This window comes from Melospiza melodia, chromosome 3, assembly GCF_035770615.1.
Source record: "Melospiza melodia melodia isolate bMelMel2 chromosome 3, bMelMel2.pri, whole genome shotgun sequence".
Taxonomy (NCBI): Eukaryota; Metazoa; Chordata; class Aves; order Passeriformes; family Passerellidae; genus Melospiza; species Melospiza melodia.
Window position 1 is genome coordinate 23590413 of NC_086196.1, and position 22186 is coordinate 23612598.

Consider the following 22186-nt stretch of genomic DNA (forward strand, 5'->3'; position numbering starts at 1 on the left):
CCTGTGGTTACCTTGTCCCTCAAATGTTCTTACTGCATCTTTACTGAAAATCAGTTTCTTCTGTTTGGTCTTTTACATCTCTGAACTTTCGCTTGTTTTCACTTGTTTACTTTTCTCGTTCAAAACTGGATGAACATGGATATTGCAGGATTGTGCAAATGATTTCTACGTCTTCTAGTGCCCATTTTGGCATAGCCACGCACGTTCCAAAACGTGGTAGTGAAAAAAATCTCTTGTGGATAATTTTCTGATCTTTGGGGATGATTAAAAAATAAAAACAAAACCAAAAACCAAAAACATCACAGCAAAAACCACAGATGAAAAACACTGTGGAAGTAGAGAGAATATAAAAAATGCAAATCCATCGAGCCAGTCTGTTTATACATACATATATATATATATGTATGTATGTATTTTTTACTGTGAATTGAAAAGTTGGCATTACTGGCACTGGCAGTTCATCCTGTTGTGGTCCATGGTCCGTTGCTTTAGTTCTTCAGGCTGCAGTGGGTGATACATCTTTCTTCCAGTCTGCCCTGCTCGTTGCTGCTGAATCTGCTCCCCCCGGTGGGAGTGCTCGCTGTTGTGGCTGGCACTGCAGCTGGCTTCTGCCCCGCTTCCTCCTTGCCCCTGGACATCTTGGATGTGGGATGACACCTCCTGAAGGGCCGCTCCTGCTTGCACTGTCTTGTCTCCAGCTCTCTGCTTCTTGCTCCTTGCCCGGAGCTATGTTGCAAGCTTGGTAGCCCGTGTGGCTTCTGTGTTACTTTGAATCTATCATCAGTAAATTTAGAGTGGTTGGAGAGAACACTTCTCAGTTATCTTTTTTTTTTTTTTTTAATCCTTAATTAGACTAAGCCTTCCTGTTTTCCTGATTCAATTCATTGGTTGTGGATAAAGCAACCACACATTTCAGATTGTTTTTATTGTGTTGCACAAAATACTATATTTTAAAATCTGTAAAAGCAGAGGAAATCAGATGACTGTAGCTGAATTTGTGACTGACAGATTACTTTTACTTGACTCAGGTTTGCCAAAGTCTATCTTTTTAATTCTAAAGCAAATTTATTTTCTCTTTTTAAACAGATGAATCATGTAAAAGAGAGATTTGGTGACAGCGTGCCAGAAGAAGTGCTTCTGCTGTGTCTAGGCATTACTTCAGGAGTTGGCAGATTGATCTTTGGCAGAGTTGCAGATTATATTCCTGGTGCAAAAAAAATCTATCTACAGGTATGTGTTTATTGTTTCTATATTCCTTCTGAACTGTGGATTCCAAAGGATTTGATTTTGGATACTATTAGTAAGTAAGCAGAATTAACTGATTGGAGATTCAAATTTGAGAAGTTTCAAAACTCTAGGAAACTCAGTGTATGGCTTTTGATACTAGGAGCCTTTGGTGCAAAATTTATGATTCTCTGATTTTATTTTTTTTTTTTTTTCATTTTCTCTGAGAAAAATGTCTCTTTCCTGCTGGCTGTTTTCAGCTGGGAATGAAAGAAATTACTGTTCATTAGCATGTGACTGAGAATCTTTGGGGATTCTCTAGATTCTGCTTTCTCCGTTTTATCCCAATTATGATTTCATAATGGCTTTCCCCATACAGGGAAAAAAATTAAGCCATGTTTCTCTAGTAAGGATTTTGGATCTCTTGATCTTTGACAGACACTAATTTGGTGTCAGCTATGTTCTGTGCAAGTACACAGGGAAATGGCCGTGGCAATACAAGTGGTGCATAGTTGAGGAGATTTTGCAGAAGGAGTCCTGGCTTCCAGAAATGCTGAAGCTTGGGGAGGAAGGAGGATATACACTTCTCTCCCTCCAGTAATAAATTATTTATTTTTTAAATACTAGCAGTGTTGGTGTGGGATTTTGCAAAAAGCTTTAATTTACTTCCATATTGGCAATTTCGAGGTGTTTTTCATTTGGTCTCTTAAAATGAATAGCAAGGGAGGCATCTAGTGGGGGTTGTCTGCACTGCATTATGGAAATAAAAAATTCCTAGGAAAGTATTACTGTTCTGCTGGAGTATTTGTTGTCATGGATAAATTTAGATTCTTTGATGTTTTATTGCAGTTAGGTGGAACATTGGTTTCCAGTGCTTACATATGGATGGTGCACAGGCAAAACTGTTACTGCTTTTATTTTCTTTTTAATTCTGCTTCATTTTGCTGAAAGACAGTTTTATTCCTTTAATCTGAAACAAATAAATAATCTAAGATTATATTAGAAAATCTTTTTAAGTATGCATGACTACAGTAGTACATCAGGATACTTTTTTTAATGGAAAAATTAAATGTTTTCACTTCTGTTGAATTTAAGCACCCTGAAATAACCACTCATAATATGGCTATTTTTACTTACAACAGTGAGGAGTCTAATTGCAGTATTCCAGCTATCTTAAACTTTTAATAATTCTGTGACTTATTTCTCAAAAACTATTAGTGCATAAGAAATGACCTTACACAATCATTGTAGGATAGAGGATTACAATTGCATTTTCAAAGCTTGTGAAATGGGTGGTGGAATTTCTTTGCCTGTCATGAGTGATATGTTTGTTTTATTTTAATATGTAACTTCTGACGGTGGTAATCCATGGAGACTGATTATTTTAAAGTAAATACAGGCAGGCGATCTAATTCACTGCAAATGCAAGGAGGTTCATCTGATCCCTAAGGATTTGCAAATTTGATGCAATGCATTTTTATTTTTTTTTTCCTTGTCCATATTTAGGTGGCCTCATTTTTTTTTATTGGGCTGATGTCTATGATGATTCCACTGTGCAATGTCTTTGGAGCTCTCGTTGCTGTCTGTCTCTTCATGGGCCTGTTTGATGGGTGCTTCATTTGCATCATGGCTCCTATTGCCTTCGAGCTCGTTGGGGCTCAGGACGTCTCCCAGGCCATCGGGTTCCTGCTTGGACTCATGTCAGTGCCTATGACAGTTGGTCCACCCGTTGCAGGTGAGCGTAGGCAGGGTTTGTAGCTGTAAATGTGTTCCTGTGTTTGCATGACTTTAGAGAAACTCTTTGGCCATGTTTCCCATTCCTGCATCACGTGCAGAGCTTTGACATCAGCGGTTGTCTCTGTGTGTGCTTGAGAAGGTAAAGGAAATTTACCTGCTGCTTGAGAGTTGTTAACTTACTGCACTCTTCAAAGTTTATTCAGTCTTCTTCATTGTATGCAGGTGTAAAACATTCCTCAAAAGGAAGATGGGTTTCCAGTTGGATTTAGGACCTGACATTTTCCAGTTTGTACAACTGACAGCCTATTGGTTGCATGTGTTAGAGGGCCTCCAAATTAAAATCTGAAAATTAACTGGATTCCAAAGTTTGCTCATGTTAAAACCATTGTGAGGCTGAAGGCTCCAGTCACTTTAATTGCTCCTCATAAGTAGAAATATATATATATACAATAAATATAAAATTATAATTATTAATATATTAAGTGGCTTTATTCATCCTTTGTTGGGAGACTGACAAAGTACAGGTTTTGAAGATAAAAACTTAGAAGCTCTTGGGAGGTAGAAATAGCTAGAAGTGTATTCCTCAGTACTGATGATTTTCAGTGGTAATTTACCGTGAGGTTTGGTGAGTGAAAGGTATACTCCATAAGATGTAATTGAACTATGCTGCATTATAAAGGACAAAATTTTAATGCTAGAGCAGTACAGACTTGGTGCTTCCTACTTTCACAGCTATTAATACTTAAATAGAATTTGACTAATGGGAGGAGATTGGAGAGAACAATTCGAGTGAATTATTGGGAAACACACTTCTTACTAAGAGGCCACAAGGAATGCAATATATGGAGTATGTCTAGAATTAGAAGAATGGACACATTGATCAAAGGTAGCTGTTTCCAAAAGGAGGGAGAATTTCTCTAAGTCATGGCAAGATACAGGTGCTGGAGAAGCTCAAATGAGCAACTTTCACATAGGAAAGATGGTGCATGTTTTCAGTGGATGGTAATTAAGCAATTTTTAATTGGTTGAGGAGTGACATACTGAGCTCTTCATTCTGCTCCAAGTCAACTCTGGAATACCTTTCTACCTCCATGTACGCCTCTGTTTGGCCATCAGGTTGTCAGTTCTAGTGGCTATAATCTGTGCCAGCTCTTGGGTTCCTGAACCCAGAGCCATGGCCTGTTTTCTGTAGATTCCTGAGGCCCCTTTATTTATGAGTGGTCACTTTCTGTTCCCAGGTTTGCTGCGGGACAAGCTTGGCACCTACGACGTGGCGTTTTACCTGGCTGGAGTCCCTCCCCTCATTGGAGGAGCGATCCTGTGCTTCATCCCCTGGGTCCACGAGCGGCAGAAGTTGAAAGCGAGAGCAAAACCTGTTGATGGAGAAACTACTGAGAAAATGCTGGAAAATGAAAGCACTTTGGTGTCGGACACGACAGAAAAGCCAGCCAAAGAACTGGATTCTGGCTTTTGATGCTTTTTTTCTTTTCCCTATACCATCCTGACCTCCTCCTACAGAAACCAGATTTCTGCTTGTTGGCTGAAGATACTGAAGTCTTGAACTATTGCTCAAATTGCAGAACTGCTACAAGAATCTTTTATACCATTGAACTTTTTTGACAAGTCTTTGAATTTGATTTCAAGCCACATTTTCAAGGTATTTGAAGTTTTGTAGCTTTAGTGTGTACGTGCGTAGTGATTCTGTGTGTGAAGAGAATATTTTTCTAATCCATCAGAACTGATTTCTGGAAATGTGAAAGCTGTTTTTCCTTCACTGACCCAGGGTTCTTCAATGATGTCTATGATCCATCCTCTGCAGGCATGCCCCTGGGTGTTTATACTGGATAATGTAGTAGCTCTTATGACTGATCTGTTTTATTGAAGTTTATCATGCTGTTTACAGTCTTCTATAATTCTCTATCATGAACACAAATATGCATCTTTTTGCTGAAATGATTGTTTCATTAGAAAGCTAAATTATTATACAACTGTTGAAACACTCACTTGTGTTTGCATTCACCTTTCACAGTAGCCCAAAGAACATTAAGGATGGCATTTTTGATGGGCTCAGGTTTTGAATGTGTCCAAACCAAGCTCCAAGTGCAAACACGTTCAGAAGTTAAGCTGCTGAATAATAGATTTTTTATTGTTACTATTATTATTGTTATTATTATTATTATTATTATTTGGTGAAGGCAATACCCTTAAGATGTATGTTTATAAATCTTTTTTCAGGCAAACCTCAGAGTAGTGGATAGTTTTGAAACTGTACTGACTAATTCTTTGGAGCAGTATTGTGAATTAGACTAAATTTCAAATTATTCAGCTGTACTTCTTAGGATTTCTTTTTTTGTTGTTCGTAAAACCAAGACAGCTTTAAAGGATACATTCTAAGTGCAATACCACATTGTTTTTAATGTGGAAATATACGTGAGCTATTAAAACAACATTCAGCAATTCAAGATTTTTGCACTATGTGAACATGCAGGTTTATTACAGGTCTTTATAGCTGTGCTCAACTGCCTGTAGATTATAGGCTCCATATTTTTTTCAAATATAAAGAAATGCCTTTGCATGTCCTATTTCTTTCTTAACACCCTAAACTAATAGCCCCATTGCTTATGTCTCCTTAGGTATCATGCACTGTTTGTCAAGCAAGTAACCTCTTTTTCTGAAAAATGTTTGAAAGTATAATACTTTGAGATGAAAACACTGCTTTTCAGTTTATCATAAAACACTTCTAAGCATACTGCTTATCTATAGATATGGTTCAGCAATCACTGGAATACTTAATTTTTTATTTCAGGTCCATTTGATACCAATAATTTTTGTTGCTTCTTTTAAAACTGTCATAGCAAAGAGTAAACTAAATGTGATCTGGGCAAAATGCATATTCAAGTGCTTTGTTTAATTAGTAACTGTTCTTTACATAAACCATGGAGGCATACTGTTTGGGTTTTTCTTTATGAGAGCCTTTAGTATCTCTCTTTTTTTTCATTCTTCTTATTCCAGTGTTGTAGTAAATTGCTCAGAAAACCCATATAAAACAGCAATACTATTGCATTTAATGTTTACATCTAGCAACCAACAGAAGTTCTTTAAATATAATCATGCAAAGCATTGTAATTATTGTAGACCAAAGCTCAGGCATTTTTTATATTGCAGAATTTCAAACCCTACTTTGCATGAGTGAGGTCTAAAAGAATTGAATATTAAAATGTTAGAGAGACATATGTGGAGGGACTTGGAGGTGGTTGTGGGGAGGGGGGGAAAACCAGTCTGGAAAACCAAGGTCCCTTCAGGTTCACTGGGACTTGTGCTTTGGCACATTGCAAGTACTTCTGAAAATGTCATTGAAACATGCATAGTGGTGTTAATTAAAATTACTGCCTTCATGAGAAAAGTGATGCTGACAGCCAATGCTGCTCTTGTCTGGAGTGTTCCTGTAGAACATGATATTCAGTATTATTTTCCATTTGGGCAACACAGAAGGTGGTGTTGGCTAAGTGTGATATAAGACTCTCGTTTCCTGTTGTCCTGTTATGAAAATTTAGTGTTCATCATGGATCTTGCATTTCATGCGTTTTTTAGCCCTGAGTTTTATACCAAAAACAAAGCTGCTGCTTTTTTTATCACTGGTGCAATTTGAAAGGGTTGTGACCAGGTATCTTGGTGTAATTATGGCATCTTTCCAACTTTCTGCTCTGCATCTCTAAATTATCTGGGAGAGTATATTAAATAATTGTTGTAAAGATTTATAATTTACATGGAAATGGTATATCAATAGTATGGATCAAATATTGCCATGCTGTTAAAAAAAAAAATCCAAACTCTCATATTTACATAAAATTTATAAAAATCCCCAAACCAACAATCCAAAAAACTTGCAGAAATCATGACCTCTGTGAGAAGGGTGCAATGACTAATTGTTCAGGAGTGATTCCTGTGGTAGAACCACCTGGTGAGTGGGATGTTGGATGAGAGAGAAGCAGAGTTTGGGGGGAAGGAAGCTCCGCTGGTGTAATGGTGTTGGAATAACAAACCCATTTCTGATGCAGTGCCTGTTTTGCAACAATGCTAAAATGGGAAAGGCTCTTCAGAGAAGGTAAAGTAAATTGCTGTTTAAGAACTCTATTAGCAAGTTTTCTGTTAGTTTGTATCTGCGGGGGAAATGTCCAGTAGCACATGCTCTTTTCTGGACAAAAGCATAAGGTATTTATGTCCTAAAACTAGGTAAGATGAAAAACAAGTTCAGATTGTGCTGAGGCTGACCAACCACTGAGAAACTTATTGAGAGAGATACTAGATTCTGTATGCCCTGAGGTTTTAAAAATGAGGTTAGATGACTCTGTTTTAAGAAAACCCAACAAATAAATCCCCAAACAACTAAAACATGAAAAACCCTACACAAATAGTAACTATTTTGTAAATTTATTTTAAAAAATACTTAATATTGTAGAAGTGGAGAAAAGGACTGAATATTCAATTTTATTTTAACTGAATAAATGCAAATAAGATTTTGTAATAATTTATTTTTGGGTGTGAAAACCTATTCACGGGGAACCTGCTGAAATCTTACTTTGATGACCCAAATAATGCAAGCCTTAATCTGGTTGGGGGTAGATTCCAAAATTAAAATAGCAGCTTAATTCAAGAAGACCCTTAAATCACTCTAATCTATCCCTCTCTTGAGAACAGTTCATAGAGTACTTTCTATAGACATTGTTCTTGTATCCTATAAACAAAGTAATCATCTTTTCATTGAATGTTATCAGGGTAAATCTTCAGAAGAAAATGCGTAGAAACGGGTTCATTTGAAATGGCAGTGTGAAATTTCCAGTCATATGTGATGCTGTCATTTAATACACCAGATCTTGAAACCAATACTAATTTTGAGCAAGGTTTTATTGGTTTCATACTTTTTCAGTAGGTATGAGATCCTTTTAATCTAAAGAAAACTGTTCAGCAAATAGTCTGAAATAATGGAAACCCTTTGGGTTCTTAATTACATCTCAGCTATGCAACAGGATCCGATGTGTAACTAGTGAAGTATTGATGGATTTGTCCTGGCTACATTTGGAGACATGTACAAATCTCAGACTCAGACTTCAAATGATAATGTAGTTAGAATTTCTTGCATTCAGGTCTTCATCTGTTCAGCATTAGCTTTTAAATTATTTTTCTAATTTTATTTCCAGTGAGAATTTATTGTCCCTGAAAATTGCCCCCATGAGTCAAAGATGCTGTAGCTGTTCTGTGGCCTTTCTTCAGGGTGTATTTGGCATCAGATGAGGCAGACAAGTGACACTGTTCTCCTTTGGCCCTTGATGCACTATGTGTGGGCACTTAATTCCCCCCTCCCTGCAGGGATACTGGATCGTCAGGCTGATGCCCACCACACTGGGAATGGGAGGTACTTCCCAGCCTTCCCTGGATGAAGCCTTTGAGCAGACACAGCCTGGCAGAGCAGGCAGCTTTTGGAGGGGTGGGAGGTTGCGTCACCCCTGCGGGAGGCAGCAGGTGATGCCATCTCACAGGTACCAGACGAGCGCTTTGATCACAGGCTCGTGGTGTCAAAAAGGGACATGGCCATTGCAAAGCAGAAGTGCCCTGCTCAGGTGCTTGCCTCGGGTGGCACATGCCAGAGGGACGGGAGGGGCTTCCTTGCAGCCCCAAAGGGTGTGTGTCAGGCTGGGGATCAGTGCCACAATCCTTCAGGTCATCCATTCGGGTCAGCACACACGGCCGGGCTCTCCCTGTGCTGGCTCGGGGCATTCCCAGCCCTGCTGCTTGCACAGAGGCAGTGCCTGGGCTGGGGCCCACATTCCCCTCTGGAGAGCTGGAAGTGTTACACAAGTCAGAAAGGACCCCCTGTTATTAGGGGAGTGTGTGTATCTATGAATACAATGTGTTTTGAGCAGGGCATGCAGGAACAGTCTGCATCTCACTAGAGGAGGAGCAGTTCTGAACTGTGAGATGGCTGAGGAAGAAGTGATGCTTTTCTTTGCCTCCCTGTTGACGAGCACAGCACCAGTGGAGTTCCAGCCAGCCAGTGAGTTTCTAGTCATGTAAGCTTTGGCATATGTGCAGAATGCCATCTAGCCTATACATAACTTGTGTCAACAGCTGTGATGATTTGGAAGTGCATATGCTAAGATTAGAGTGATTTTATACTAAAATGTTTGCTAATATTGACAACACTGACATGTTTAAGTATCTTTATAGACATCATATTTTGTATGTTGTTTTTGATATTAAAGGGTGTATATGTTTTGCTAGCCTTAACTCCAGTCTTTCAAGTTCTGCTTTGTTAGAAGGGTAAGAAATGAATGTCTAATGTTTTTTGTGGTGCTAAAGTAACTGTGATCAGCCTCAAATTATTCAGAATAAAGATGGTAGTACATAATTGCCCCATTTGTTACTGCATGCATCATTTTTAGTCTTATTCTTGTGTAAAACTTGCCATTTTGAAATGTAATTTTGTTGTATTCTGATAATTATTGACTCTAGTGTGAAGACTTTTATACAAAAAGTCTTTCCAGCTTTTGTTGCCACTGTGGTCTGACTGAAATGTCCCCATTACATTTGTTTCTACATTAATATATGGTGCAACCCGTTTTATTCTGATTGCACTGACAACCCATTATAAGACTAATGATTTAAAAACCTAAGCTGGCTACTGAGCTGCTTGTTTCTGAAAAGTTTATCTTCTGTATTTTCCATTCTGGGTCTTAATAGGAAACTTGCAGAAGCAGTTGCATTTACAAAAGGCAGAAGGAAAATTGACGGAGGGAGGGAAACTGGTACAGTAAGCTTGAGTGGTGTTTCAAAATAATTCTGATTTTTGCTTCATGGACTGCCAGTGGGACCTTTAATCCTTTACTGGCCTGCTACCAATTTCCCTTTGACTTACCTTGACTGTCCTTACTTTCCCTTGACTTACAGTTCATGAAACCTTTCCTCATTGACAGCTTCATTAAGTCCCAAAAATTCATTCACCTTTCCTTTGTAGTAGAGCCAAATATTTATTTTCTTTAATAAATACATCTGATGATATGGGTGAAATATTCCCTTTTCACCTGGGGTTATTCCCTAGGCTACTTGCAGTTCAAATTAAGAATTGAAAAAGATGCTCAAAACCTTTTAAAGTGCCTGGGTGCTGTTGCCATTTGTACACTCTCAATGTGTGTAAAACAACAGTGAGGAGAAGCCTGGGGGAGGCATTTCAAACCAGGCGAAATACCAACATCTAGAAATGTGGTTTGAGTTGTGTGTGACTACTGTTATTTTATAGTTGAAATTATTATTTTATCTGGAATTGTCTCTACTGCTGAGCAGAGCAGTCTGTCTCTACGTATGAACAGAAGCTCAGCAGTTTTCTGCAGACTCTGCACTCCTCCGAAGGTAGAACGTGGGATCCATCAGGTTTAGATATTATCTGGCAGTGTTACTTGTAGCAAGCAGCCACTCTTTTTTTTTTTTTTTAATTGCTTAATGCACCCAGGCTATCCCGAACACTTGCAACATGCTTGCCAGTGCCGGGAGAAACGGGAATGGGTTGCTCATCACTGTCCATGCGCTGCCATATCCCTGAATCTACTTGGTAGGGACACCTCGCAAAACAAAGCAGTGCGGTTTGGAATTCTCTCTCGAGTTGTTTGTTTGCTTGTGACACTTAAACTTACCAAGTGCGGTGAAACTCGGAGCCTTTCTTGGAAGGAGCAGCAGCTCCGTGCCAGACAGGGAGCACGCACTGAGACCTGTTGCACAGTCGGTGAGCTGCTCCACGTGAGCGGTAGGAATTCATGTAGTTTTAATGCTGAAAACTTTAAATACCAGGCATGTGTTAATAGCTTATGTGCTTAGCAGACTCAGCAGCTTTCTCTCTCTCTCTTGAGAAGCTTTATCGCCGTGCCATAACACGATCCTTGTGGAAGGCAAAGACCGTTTATGATCGGTTGATTGAAAGGTCGAGTGCAGTTTGAGTGATAACACAGATTAAAAATAAATGCTGGTTTATAAGGGCACTTCCTCGGGCACCGTGGCACAAACTTCCAGCGGTGTGGAGTGTCAGCTGCCCCGGCAATGTCGCTCCCCAGCGCCGAGCCCTGCTCCCCGGAGGAGCCCCCGGCGGAGGAGGACGCGGCGCTGCCGCCCCCCGGCTCCGATCCCGGCTCCGATCCCGCCGCTGCTCCCGCTGCTCCTCCCGCGGCTCCCGCTCCTCCTCCCGCTCCTCCCGGCGCCGTGCGCGGGGCGGAGCCGCCGGGGCCGCTCTCCTCGGGCCCGGAGCGGCCCTCGGAGCCGGCGGCCGGAGCCATGGCCGAGGCCGACCGGGAGCTGCGCGTCCCCTTCATCGAGGCGGAGGAGACCGAGAACGAGCCGGAGGCGGCGGAGGCGGCGGCGGGGGCGGCCGGGGGCGGGTGGCGCTGCGGACGCTGCCCGGACGGGGCCGCGCTGCGCTGGTGCATCTCCGGGACGCTCTGCGCCTCCTTCCTGGGGCTGGTGAGTGAATGAGTGAGCGAGGGCGGCCCCGGCGCTGCGGGGGCGCTGCGGACCCTCCCGAGGTGACCCCGCACTTTCCCCTGCAGGGGATGAGCATCGCCGTGCTGGGTCCCACCTTCCCCACCCTGGCCGCCAATGTCGGCAAGAACGTCAGCGACATCTACTACATCTTCGTGGGCCGGTCCTTGGGCTCCCTGGGCGGGTCGGTGGTCGGCGGGGTGCTCCTCGACTGCATGAACGCCACTCTGCTGCTCGGTGAGTGCGGCCTCGCCCTCCCGGACACCGTCCGGGGCAGCTTCTGCTGCAGCCCCGGGAGCGGCAGGGTCCGTGGGACGTGGGGCTGTCCCCTGATGCCCGCGGCTGTCGCCGTGTGGCCCTGCCTGCAGCGCTGCCAGAGCCCGGGCCCGCCGGGCACGGCCGAGCGGGAACTGGGATCGAACGGACAAAATGTGCAGGGATCGACCAGTGGCTCGCTCTGAAAAGAACAGCTGGGCTTTTTTTAGTTTGCATCAAGTAATGTGCACAGGGTGGGTGCTCTTGGAACACACCAGGCTCCTGCAGCGCCACCGTCCAAGGCGTGGGACAGGAAGCGGTGTCCGGGCTGCCGAGTGTGCAGCTGACACCTCCCAGCTCTGCGGGGGAGCTTCCTCTTTCCTCAACACTCATCAGTCACCATCGGCTTCGTGCAGTGGACGAAGGCCTGTGGCCTTTGATGGAGGGCTGTAGCCAAGTTTTAACTGATTTACAGTGGGAAACATTAATTACTGTTTATAATGGTGGAAACATTTAAACTGTGGGTACCACAGCTGACGACTGTAACAGTTGTCTGGACGTGTGGGAACGTGCTGCTGTAGGAGCACAGGACCGGTTTTGTGCAGGCAGATCCCTGAGGCTGCTCAGCCAGCAGGGATCCAGGAGCCACACTCAGCATCCAGAAAGGAGGGGCTCCTTTTAGAGTTGCGTCTCATTCCCACACCAAAAATAGTGGAAGCCCTGTCTTTTTTTCTTTCAAGTGCCTTTGTGCTCAAAATTAGGGATTAAAATGTGTACCAGGGCTCACTCTTCTCCTTCTCCCCTTCAGGGAACTGTGCCTCCCATAAGGAGCATGCTGTAATCACATGGTCAGTTCAGATAAGATTCCCTTTTCCCATTGCTAGTGTTTGCAGTTTGGGGTGGGTTTCCTTTAACCTCCCCCTTGTGCACCTGACCAACCCAGACTTTGCCTCCTGTAATGGAATCAGTGCAGACACCTGTAGAAACCCAGGTTAACTTGAAATAGTTTAGTATTTCCTTCTTTCCCTGAGGATAGCTGTCTGTTAACAATGTGTGGGAAATGATGGATCTCCTAATCCTTTCCAGTTTGGCAGTGCTTATGGCAGAACCACAATCTGAACTACTGAACCTTGTCTCATTTTTATCATCTGAGGGCTGCCTGTAAGAGATTTTGGCTTGTGTAGTTTTGCCTCCCATCTTTCAACTGCTGGAACTCTGCTACAGAGAAAAACTCTATATGGAGGAAAAATCGAAAACATCACTGGTGTTTGTCAAGGAAATTTTTAAGCGCTGATTATCAGGCATAGAGCTGAAGTGGACAACAAAGCCATTGCTGGGAAGTTACTTTCAGGTTTGAGTGTGGCACCTGAGGAGCTGCACTTAGTATTCCCTATCTCTGGTGTTTGCTTCATGCAGCTCAGCATGCACACCACCTTCAAAAATGTTTTGAGCCATGTATTCCAAGTATCTTGCTAGGTCTCTAGGGTTCTGGACATTGTTGCTGGTTGGTTTTTTTTTTGGAATCAACCTAAATTCTTAAAATACATCGGGCCCCATTGATGTTTCAAGTATCTGCTGCATCTATGATCATGCATTGATTTTAAAAAGAATAGAGACAGTTGAACTGGTACAAGCTTTCTAATAACCTAATATTTTCTGTTCAAGATATTAATTGCAGGTTGTTTTATTATGGAGGCAATTATAAGCATAGAATTGAACTACTGAACTTCCTCCCAAATGGTAATAAAAGCAATTTCCATCTGCTAAAAATATTTTCTGAAATGGCATGTTGTAAGTGTAGCCAATAATGGCGAAATGAATGCAGGTAATGAACTGCTGCAAAATTTATTTATGAGAAATGTTGTAGTTCTGTCTAAAACCCCATAAATCCCTTGGAATACATCCCTCATGTGAGAACAAAATAGAAATAAAAGTCAGCATCTTTATATGAAGATCACTTGGTGGACGAGGTGCAATTACTTATAGCATTTTTAAGAGTTTAGTTATTTGGGTTCTTTTAGAAATGGAGCCAAATTAAATGTTATGCAGTTCTCAGAGGACAGGCTTGACACTGCTCAAACCCATGGTTTACTGGTTTCACACTGAAGTCACTTTCTAAATCAGAAGTTTGCAGAAGACTTCTTAGTGTCCCAGCAGGAGCTACTCCTCTCTTTGCTTTAGCCAGAGAAATTTGTCATGCAAGGTTTGATGAAATTCCTTTTTTTTCCCAACTAAAAAATTATCTGTTCAACTTTCTAGCTGTTGCTGCTCACCGTGGATTGAGGTATTTACATTGCATCCCTTATTAGGATTATCTGTAACTTTAAGGAAACCATGAATTTATTTGTATTTCTTCTTCTTCTGTGTTATTTAAATGGAAGCTGTAGTATGAGAGTGTTGTTTTGTTTTTTAACCTTTGCAGCCTTCTCCATGCTTGGAACAGCAGCTGGTCTTTATGTGATACCCTGGTGTAACCAGTCCCTGATATTGACCATCTTGATGTCAGTTATTGGAGGTTCCATGGGAATTCTGGACACAGGTAGGGCACCCTGTGCTCGTTCTTTCAGCGAAAGAATTGGAAACTTCAAGCATACCAAAACAGTTGCTGGTTTTTCTTGTGATGCATGGTGAATGAAAAGAGGGGAATGTTTTACCTGGTTGTGGCTCCTAGTCTGGTCCTTAGGCTTCCAGCGTTTGTGTGTGAGACAGGCCTTCCTTTAGGGCTGGTTCCTGGAGAAGATCAATTTGCATTTCAGTGGGCCATTACAGGCATAAAGAAAGTGCCCTGTGCTCTTTAAGCAATGTTTTCTTTAAATTGCTCATTTGCAGGAAGCTGGTGAGGACGTGGTTCATTAGCATTAGCTGTGCCTAAGCTAGTCCTGAGCAAAGCCTTGGTGTTTGAGATTCTTACAGCTGCTGTTGGCAGAGCTGCCCACCTGCAGCTGGGAGTTCACAGCACCATGGTGCCCATCTCCCTGAATTAAGGGCTGTTTTCCACCTTTGGCCAGCCATGCTTAGGTGGCTGGGAATACAAATTTGTTCTGTCCCCAGCTTCTAAGTCTGTGGCATGTGCATACTGCAAATGGCCTGGGCAAAAACCCCCAAACCCAGCAGTTTGCTGGACAGCTGTTCAAACCCAGTGTCTTAGCAGAGGCTTATTATTGGAGGAAGATGATCTTGAGGATCTTTTCCAGCCTAAATGATTCCATGATCCTGAGATGTGTTGGTGAAGTTGCAGAGCCAGTGCAGGTGTGGTCAGAAAGGTCAGTGGTGCTGGAGGTGTGAAAAATGAACTCCCACAAAGGAGTCCCTGGGCAGGCTCAGGCTTTAGCAGACAGTTTGCACCTGGAGTCAAGGCCACAGCAGAGGCTTTGGGCACGCTCAGAGATGCCTGGGAAATGCTGGCACACTTGCACATGGAGATTAGGAAATGCCCAAAAGTGCATCCGTCAGCAGAGTGCTCTCATTGCTGCAGCACGAGGTGGTGAGGCAAGAGCAGGCAGCCCCTCCTGGCACCGCTCCAGCCGTGTCCCAGCAGCTGTGCTGGCTCTGCTGCCCTCCTGCAGGAGCTGGGCAGGCTCACTAACCAGCAATCACTACAGCAGCTGCTTGATCACCTTCAGGGCAGGGTTATTGCTGAGACAGAGCTGACTCACGTGTTAGCTTATCCAAACAGCTCTGGAAGCATCCCAGCCAGGGCCTGGCTGGTTGGCAACAAAGAGGAACGATGGCTGCACGTGTGAATTGTCTGCCTTAATGCTGTGGGGTTTGAGGGAGCTCTGCTAAGACGTAAAAAGAGCAGGATCCAGTGGTGAAGAGATGGTTTTGCACAGCACAGGTTGTGTTAAAAAGACTGAGTGCAGAGCTGTATTTGCTGCCTCTGGTAAGATTGTTATACGTGGCACTTGGTTTAAAAATTCTTTGGATGGGAAAATCTTGTCAGCCAATGGTCAAAATACCTTCAGTGGATGTATTGCTTGGATCAGACCTCAGAGCCAGGGAGACTCCCCATGCTGAGCAGGAGTAGCAGAAGAAACTCACAGCAAGGCAGTAAGGCAAAGCTGAATTGGTTTGGAAGAGTGCTGAGGGACAAGGGCTGCTGTACTGCAGCACAGGAATTTGATTACTGTTTTGTTTTCCTGCATTCCTCTGAGGGTCTACTTCAAAACACCTCTCTGAGATCTCATTTCCTACCATTATTGTTGATCTGATGGTGTTGTAGTTTGGTGCTTACAGCAGTACTGATGCAAACCCTTCTGTTTCTGGAAAGTCATTTGAACACAGTGGGGTGGTGGGCCCAGCCCATCAGTAGCAAGTGAATTGTTATTTTTCCTGGGATGTTGTTTAATGAATTTTAAATGTTGTTTTTGTTCCTCTGATTCTTAGCATTGGGCATTGTTGCTTTTGATACTTAGAGAAATAAGAAGCAGTTAAATTTCCCTTTTAAAAAAGGCTGAAAAATGCGGCAAATTGTCAAGGAGGGTAATTAGAACCATAGAATCATAGGGTCCCTAAGTGGGAAAATACCCTTAAGGTCATCAGGTCCAACCCTTAACCCAGCACTGCTGAGTCCTGCCTTAAACCATGTCCCTAATGCCACATCCACATGTCTTTCAAACACCTCCAGGGATGGTGACTTGGCACTACTTTCCTGGGCAGCCTGTTCTAATGCTTAACAACCTTTTCCCATGAGAAAATTTTTCCCAACACCCCATCTAAACCTCCCCTGGCACAGTTATGTCTGTCCATTGCTGCTGGATTAAGCCACTGTGTGACTCTTTGTTTTGACTGCTCTGAATATCCTCCTAAAGCTCAAGTAATCGCATGGATTTAAGGTCGAGTTTCAGTAAACTGCTGTTTTACACATTGTGTTTGCTAAACCTGGCATTATTGTACATTGAATTAGCAATATCTGTTATGGTTTGGTTTGTTTTGTTGGTTTTTTATTTTCTTTTAAACAATATCTAGTCTCAGACTGAAAGGAATGTTTTTCTCTCTGATCTGCAGGTGGCAATGTACTGGCACTGTACACCTGGGGATCAGAGGCTGGGCCACACTTGCAGGCTTTGCACTTCAGTTTTGCTGCTGGTGCATTTCTGGCTCCTCTGGTGGCTCAAATGGACTTGGGGAGTTCCAAATCTGAGGAACTGTCAGGGGCTGAAAAGACAAAGCAGTCTGTCCTCAAGTCTGTGCCAACAGCATCAGCTGCATCAGCTACACCAGCACTGAACGACCATCGCAACGAGAGCTTTTTGTGGTCCTATATTTTCATAGGTTCCTATATTCTCTTAGTTTCCATCTTCTTTTTTGTTTTGTTTTCAAAGAGCAGCTCAGCTAAAGACAAATCAAAGGCTTCTGCGCACAAGGACAAGCTTGCCAAATACCACTGGCCCCTCGTCGGTCTGCTGTTCGTGTTCTTCTTGTTCTACGTGGGAGCTGAGGTCACTTACGGCTCCTATGTGTACACTCACGCCATGGTCTTTGCCGAGATGAAGGAAAGCGAGGCAGCCGCCCTCAACTCCGTCTTCTGGGGCGCGTTTGCCGTGTGCCGAGGCGCGGCGATATTTGGCGCCGCGTTCCTGTCCCCTGCCACCATGATCGTGCTGAGCCTCGTGTGCTCGGCCGCCTCCTCCACGGCCCTGGCCTTCTTCTCCCACCTGCGGGCCGTGCTGTGGGCGGGCAGCGCCGTGTACGGAGCGTCCATGGCCACCATCTTCCCCAGCGGCATTGCCTGGATCGAGCAGTACACGGTGGTGGAAGGGAAGACGGCCTCGCTCTTCGTGGTGGGCGCGGCGCTGGGCGAGATGTGCATCCCCGTGGCGGTGGGCTACCTGCAAGGCAGGTACCACCACGTCCCTGTCGTCATGTACACGGCCTTTGTCACCTCCATGGTGACGGTGCTGCTCTTCCCCGCCATGTACAAACTGGCCAACTGGCCCCAGCAGCGTGACTCGCGGGAAGTGAGCGACAGGGAGACCCGGAAAACGCTGCTGTCGAACGCCAGGCTCACTGAGGATGAGGAGGAGGAGGAGCAGCACGTGAGAGAGTGGAATGATGCAGACTTTGAGGTGGTAGAAATGAATGACGAGCTCAAAAACTCTCTGAGGGACATGTCCCACAGGATACCAGGGGACTCTCCAGCTGTCCAGCCCCATCTGGACAATGCTTTGGGTGATCCTCCAGTGGTTGCTGATGGTTCCCCTGGGAGACAAAATGGGAGTATTAACTGGGACAAGAGTGAATAGTGTCACAACAGACTTTTTTTTTATTAATGGAAATGCAATTGAATTGTAGCTGTTGTCAAGTGGTTCGGGAACCCTTTCATAGTGGTGCAGAGCTCAGCATGTTCATTTTCCCAGTCCTTTCTCCTCTTTCAGCCTGTGGGGATATGTCTTGGAGTGGGAAGGTCCTCAGTGATGTGAAAGGGGCAACATGATAAATGTTTAGCTATGCCAAAACTGTTAAAACATAAAAGATGTTTTCTAACTATGAGGCATGCATCCAAGGAAGAGATGCTGTAATAACTGGGAAAGAAGGGGACTGCTCAGACTACTCAGATTTTTAAGGTGGGTGAAAGGTGCAGGTCTGAGATGCTTTGTCACAAAATGGTTTCATGAGAGAGGAGAGACATCTGTTACCAGTAATGCTGAACTTTCTTACCTTGTGAAGGAGGAATGTTCCTACTGTGTCTGAAAGTTGTGTGTGATCAAATCAGTTAAAATTTCTGGTGATGCCCAGGAGCTGTAAATTGAAAAACTTGTGGCAAACTACAGGAATTTTTGGTTCTGAGACAAAGACAAAAAAAACCCCTGGGAAATGGTGGCATATTTGCACGTGGAGATTAGGAAATGCCCAAAAATACATTTCTTAGAAGTGAAACCATGCCTTTGGGTCACTTAAAAGCAGTTTAGGAGAAAGGGCACAAAATGGGCCACTGTTTATCTGCTCAAATGCATAACTCCAGCCTACTAAACCGTGGCGACAAATCTAAATAATCCAAAGTATTTCTGATTTTAATTATGGCACTATCACTGAAATAAAAAAATGTACACAGAAGATGATAAAATTATTATGTAATCTTTGAATGGTTTGAGTTGGAAGGGACCTTTAAAGATCATCCAGTTCCAACCTGCTGCCATGGCAGGGACACCTTCCACTGGAACAGGTTACTCAGAACTCTATCCAGACTGGCCTTGAAAACTTCCAGGGCTGGAGCATCCACAATTTCTCAGGGCAACCTGTTTCAGTGCCTCACCACCCTCACAGGAAAGATTTTTTTCCCTGATTTCTAATCTAAACCTACTTTCAGTTTGAAGCCATTCCCCCTTGTTCTATCCTACATGCTCTTGTAAAAAGTCCCACTCCACCTTTCTTGCTGACTCCCTTCAGGTAAAAGAGATTGCTTAATATATGGTATTTTAAAGCCAGTTGTTAAAGGTTATCACAACTTCTCTGGTTTCCTGTCCCAAGACTTACCAGAGTAATGTGTTACAATGGAGATTTGAGGAGAGGGAATTATCACTGAGACAATCCTTTCCAGAATGACTACTTGTCCCTGGCCATCTGGCTTGGTGACATTTGGGTTTTTTCTTTGGGGGGTGACATGGAGATGGATTCTCCCTAGCGGAGAAGCAGTGGTTTGTATGTGAAGGTTCATTGCTGCTGAGCAGGAAACCCTGGGCAGGTGCAGCCATGCCAGAGAGCTCTCCCAGTAAGAGGAAAAAAGTAACAGTAAATGCAAAATCTGTCTCTGAACAGTAATCTTGTCATTTGTCAGCTTGGAGCTCCAAATCAGTTAAGTATTTTTTTAAGTCTATATGATAAGAATGTGCTTTGTTTGGGGTTTTTAACTAGGCACTGTTGTTAGTATGTTTCTTGCTAAGAGGTTTCATTTAGTAACAAAAGGGCTCCAGGTGTAACAGCACAGAATGTCAGATGTTCCTGGATTTCCAGGTCTGGTTTTGTTCCCTCTCTTGTCCTTCAACTATGCAACCTAGGCTTGAATGGCTTTTTTTTTTTTTTTTTTCTTCTGAGAAGTTAATAAGAAGCCAGAATCAACTTGCAGTGAAAGTTTTTTTGTTAATAGCTTGCCACGTTGCAGAGCCTCCCTCTCTTTCTGCTGCTGGCACTTAAATGCCACTGTGGTTTTGGTGGATTCCTTCTGTGGCATCTTTTTCCAGTGCAATGCATGGACCTGCACTTTAGAATGCAGCCTGGTTTCACCTGAGCCACGAGGGTTCTGTTTGCTTCCAGGGATGGTCAATGCCAGCCCCAGCCCTGGGCACAGGTGACATGAGTGAGTCTGTGTGGCCCTGAGTGCTCCTCTGGTGTGACATGGAAGCAAACAGTGTGGTAGGCAGAGGGAATGGAACGAGGGCACCTGGAGCCTGCATTTCACTGTTTTTCCTCTTCCCATTTTCCCTCCTGCACGCTGTTCTGTGTATGGGAGGTAGGGGGTGTCAGCTGATGGTGAGGAGAAATCTCACTGGTGCAGGGGCAGGGAGAAGGTGCAGGACACCAGCACACAATGAAAGATACAGAAACTGTTGAAAGATACAGTGAAAATGAAAGATACAGAATGAAAGATACAGAAACTGTTCTATGGCAGCTCTTTGCTGGACCTGCCATCCCCCTGTGTTGACATTGCTATAAAAAAGTTTCCCCATACCTGAGATCATGGTGCCAGAAGAAAATTACTTAAAGAAAGATACTGAGCAACCAGGAAAATTCTAAACTCCCCCAATTTATATGCTAAGTTTTGATGAAATTCCAGATTGGAATGTCCTACACGTAAGACTGTTCTCAGGGATACCTTACATGGATATTTTATATCGTTTGCATAATCAAGTACTAAAAAACCCCAGAAAATGAAATCAAAGCTGCATTAGGAAATATGCTGTAATCTCTTAGAAGCTGATCTACTGCACATATACAGACACTTATTTGTGTTTCTGACCAGCGTCGTCCCAGCAAATGTAAAAATATTGCACAAAACAAAGATTTTCTTTTTTTTCCCTGCATGTATTAATTCCTGTGAGAGTAACTTCAATTCATCCCCATTTCCTCTTTAAAAAGCAAGAGGCCTGTGTAGTAGGAATGGAGCAGCAGGCAGGAATGCCAAGGTAAGAGCAGCCTTTTCCCTCAAGTAAAGGATCCAAAAAGCAGTGGCTGTAAGACAGTGGAAGCTGAAGTATTATCTATGTGGAATCACTTTCCACTGATGTGTGGAGACCTGCCTAAATTTAGAGTCATCTTAATGAGGACTTGGAGCCTTCAGTGTCTTAGTTCTGGTCTTAAACTTGAACTGGCTAGACAGAAAGTGTTATCCTTATCCCCTAACCAGCCTGCTTTTAACAGCAGGGGCTGCCCTTAACTGAAAATAAAATGCTTGAAGCAATTTAAGTTTAAAACAAGATCTAGGACATTTCCAAGGATGAGTCCAGCTCATACCAATTCTAGGCACCCTCGATGGCCAAGGCTTAGCTCCCTGCTCTTGGATTTTGGCATTCCTCAAGGCTTGTTTTCAGACAATGAATATTGGTTTTCTCATGTTTAAATTTCCTTTCACAGTAAATTGCTTCCTGGTATCTACAGCTGAAGTGAGGATCTATTTACAATGCAGATCTATTTTAAGTTACAGGTCCTCCAGAAAGCTCAAATACTTACATGTTGGGGGTTGAAATTACTTGAAGTAACTGTATTACATTACTACTGCCCTGCTTATGCTTGAAAAGCCATCCCTCTGTTGAGGACAAGAGCTTTAATCCATGAATTAGATACCTGAATTTGATAAGAATCCTATTTTTGTCCACGAACCCAGGAACAGTTTGAAGATGAGTGCTCTGCTCCAGTGTGAAAGGTAACCTCTTGCAGCTAAGTGTCATTTAATACTTTATTTATCCTGAGGCACTGCCAAGTGCTGGAGTGTACTACAAGCACTCACTCCTGGCATTTGCACTTTTATTCTGTACTTGACCAATGCGTGAATGCACGACCAGGCAAAGTTTTCTGCCTTGATGTTTTGTTTTTTTAGAGTTACTCTGCATACAAGTGCATTGCAATCTGTAGATTTTCTATTGTATATGTAATAGTTTTTATTCTGCTTGGTGTGGGTTTTACATTGTACTGTGTAATGTGACATTTAATAGACTGACTGGTGTCTTGACTGTAATAAATTCTTATCTGGAGAAGGCACTCAGGTTCCTTGATGTAAATAAAGTTTTCTTCTATTTTTCAAATCGTCTCTAGACTTTTAAATTTAAAACTTGGTCTTTGTCTGACTAATGGAAAACTGGAAATGTTTCTCTTCTGGTTTGGGGAAGGCCTCTAAGAACTCCTACTGATGTTTTAGATCCCAAAGTTTAGGATGGATTCTTAACTTTGATTTGAGCAGTCTTGTTTTTACATTATTGTGTGTGCCAGAGAAGGAAACAAATTGAGGGTAAATATT

At 43.0% G+C, this 22186-nt stretch overlaps 2 protein-coding genes across 2 annotated transcripts in view; both read left to right on the top strand.

The window, feature by feature from the left end:
* The window catches only part of SLC16A10 (solute carrier family 16 member 10), a 66130-nt gene extending 56759 nt beyond the window's left edge, over positions 1-9371 (top strand). The window contains exons 4-6 of the mRNA XM_063151013.1: positions 1087-1230; positions 2731-2959; positions 4200-9371. Coding sequence (XP_063007083.1) covers positions 1087-1230; positions 2731-2959; positions 4200-4435 — 609 coding nt within the window. The 3' untranslated portion in view covers positions 4436-9371. The remainder of the gene's footprint in view (positions 1-1086; positions 1231-2730; positions 2960-4199) is intronic.
* A 1675-nt stretch (positions 9372-11046) lies between these two features.
* Positions 11047-21974, top strand: MFSD4B (major facilitator superfamily domain containing 4B). Its single transcript, XM_063151014.1, has 4 exons — positions 11047-11463; positions 11550-11718; positions 14159-14275; positions 16744-21974. The coding sequence occupies exons 1-4, from the start codon at positions 11047-11049 to the stop codon at positions 17979-17981; spliced, it is 1941 nt and encodes a 646-aa protein (XP_063007084.1). The 3' UTR covers positions 17982-21974.
* The last annotated feature ends 212 nt before the right edge of the window (positions 21975-22186 follow it).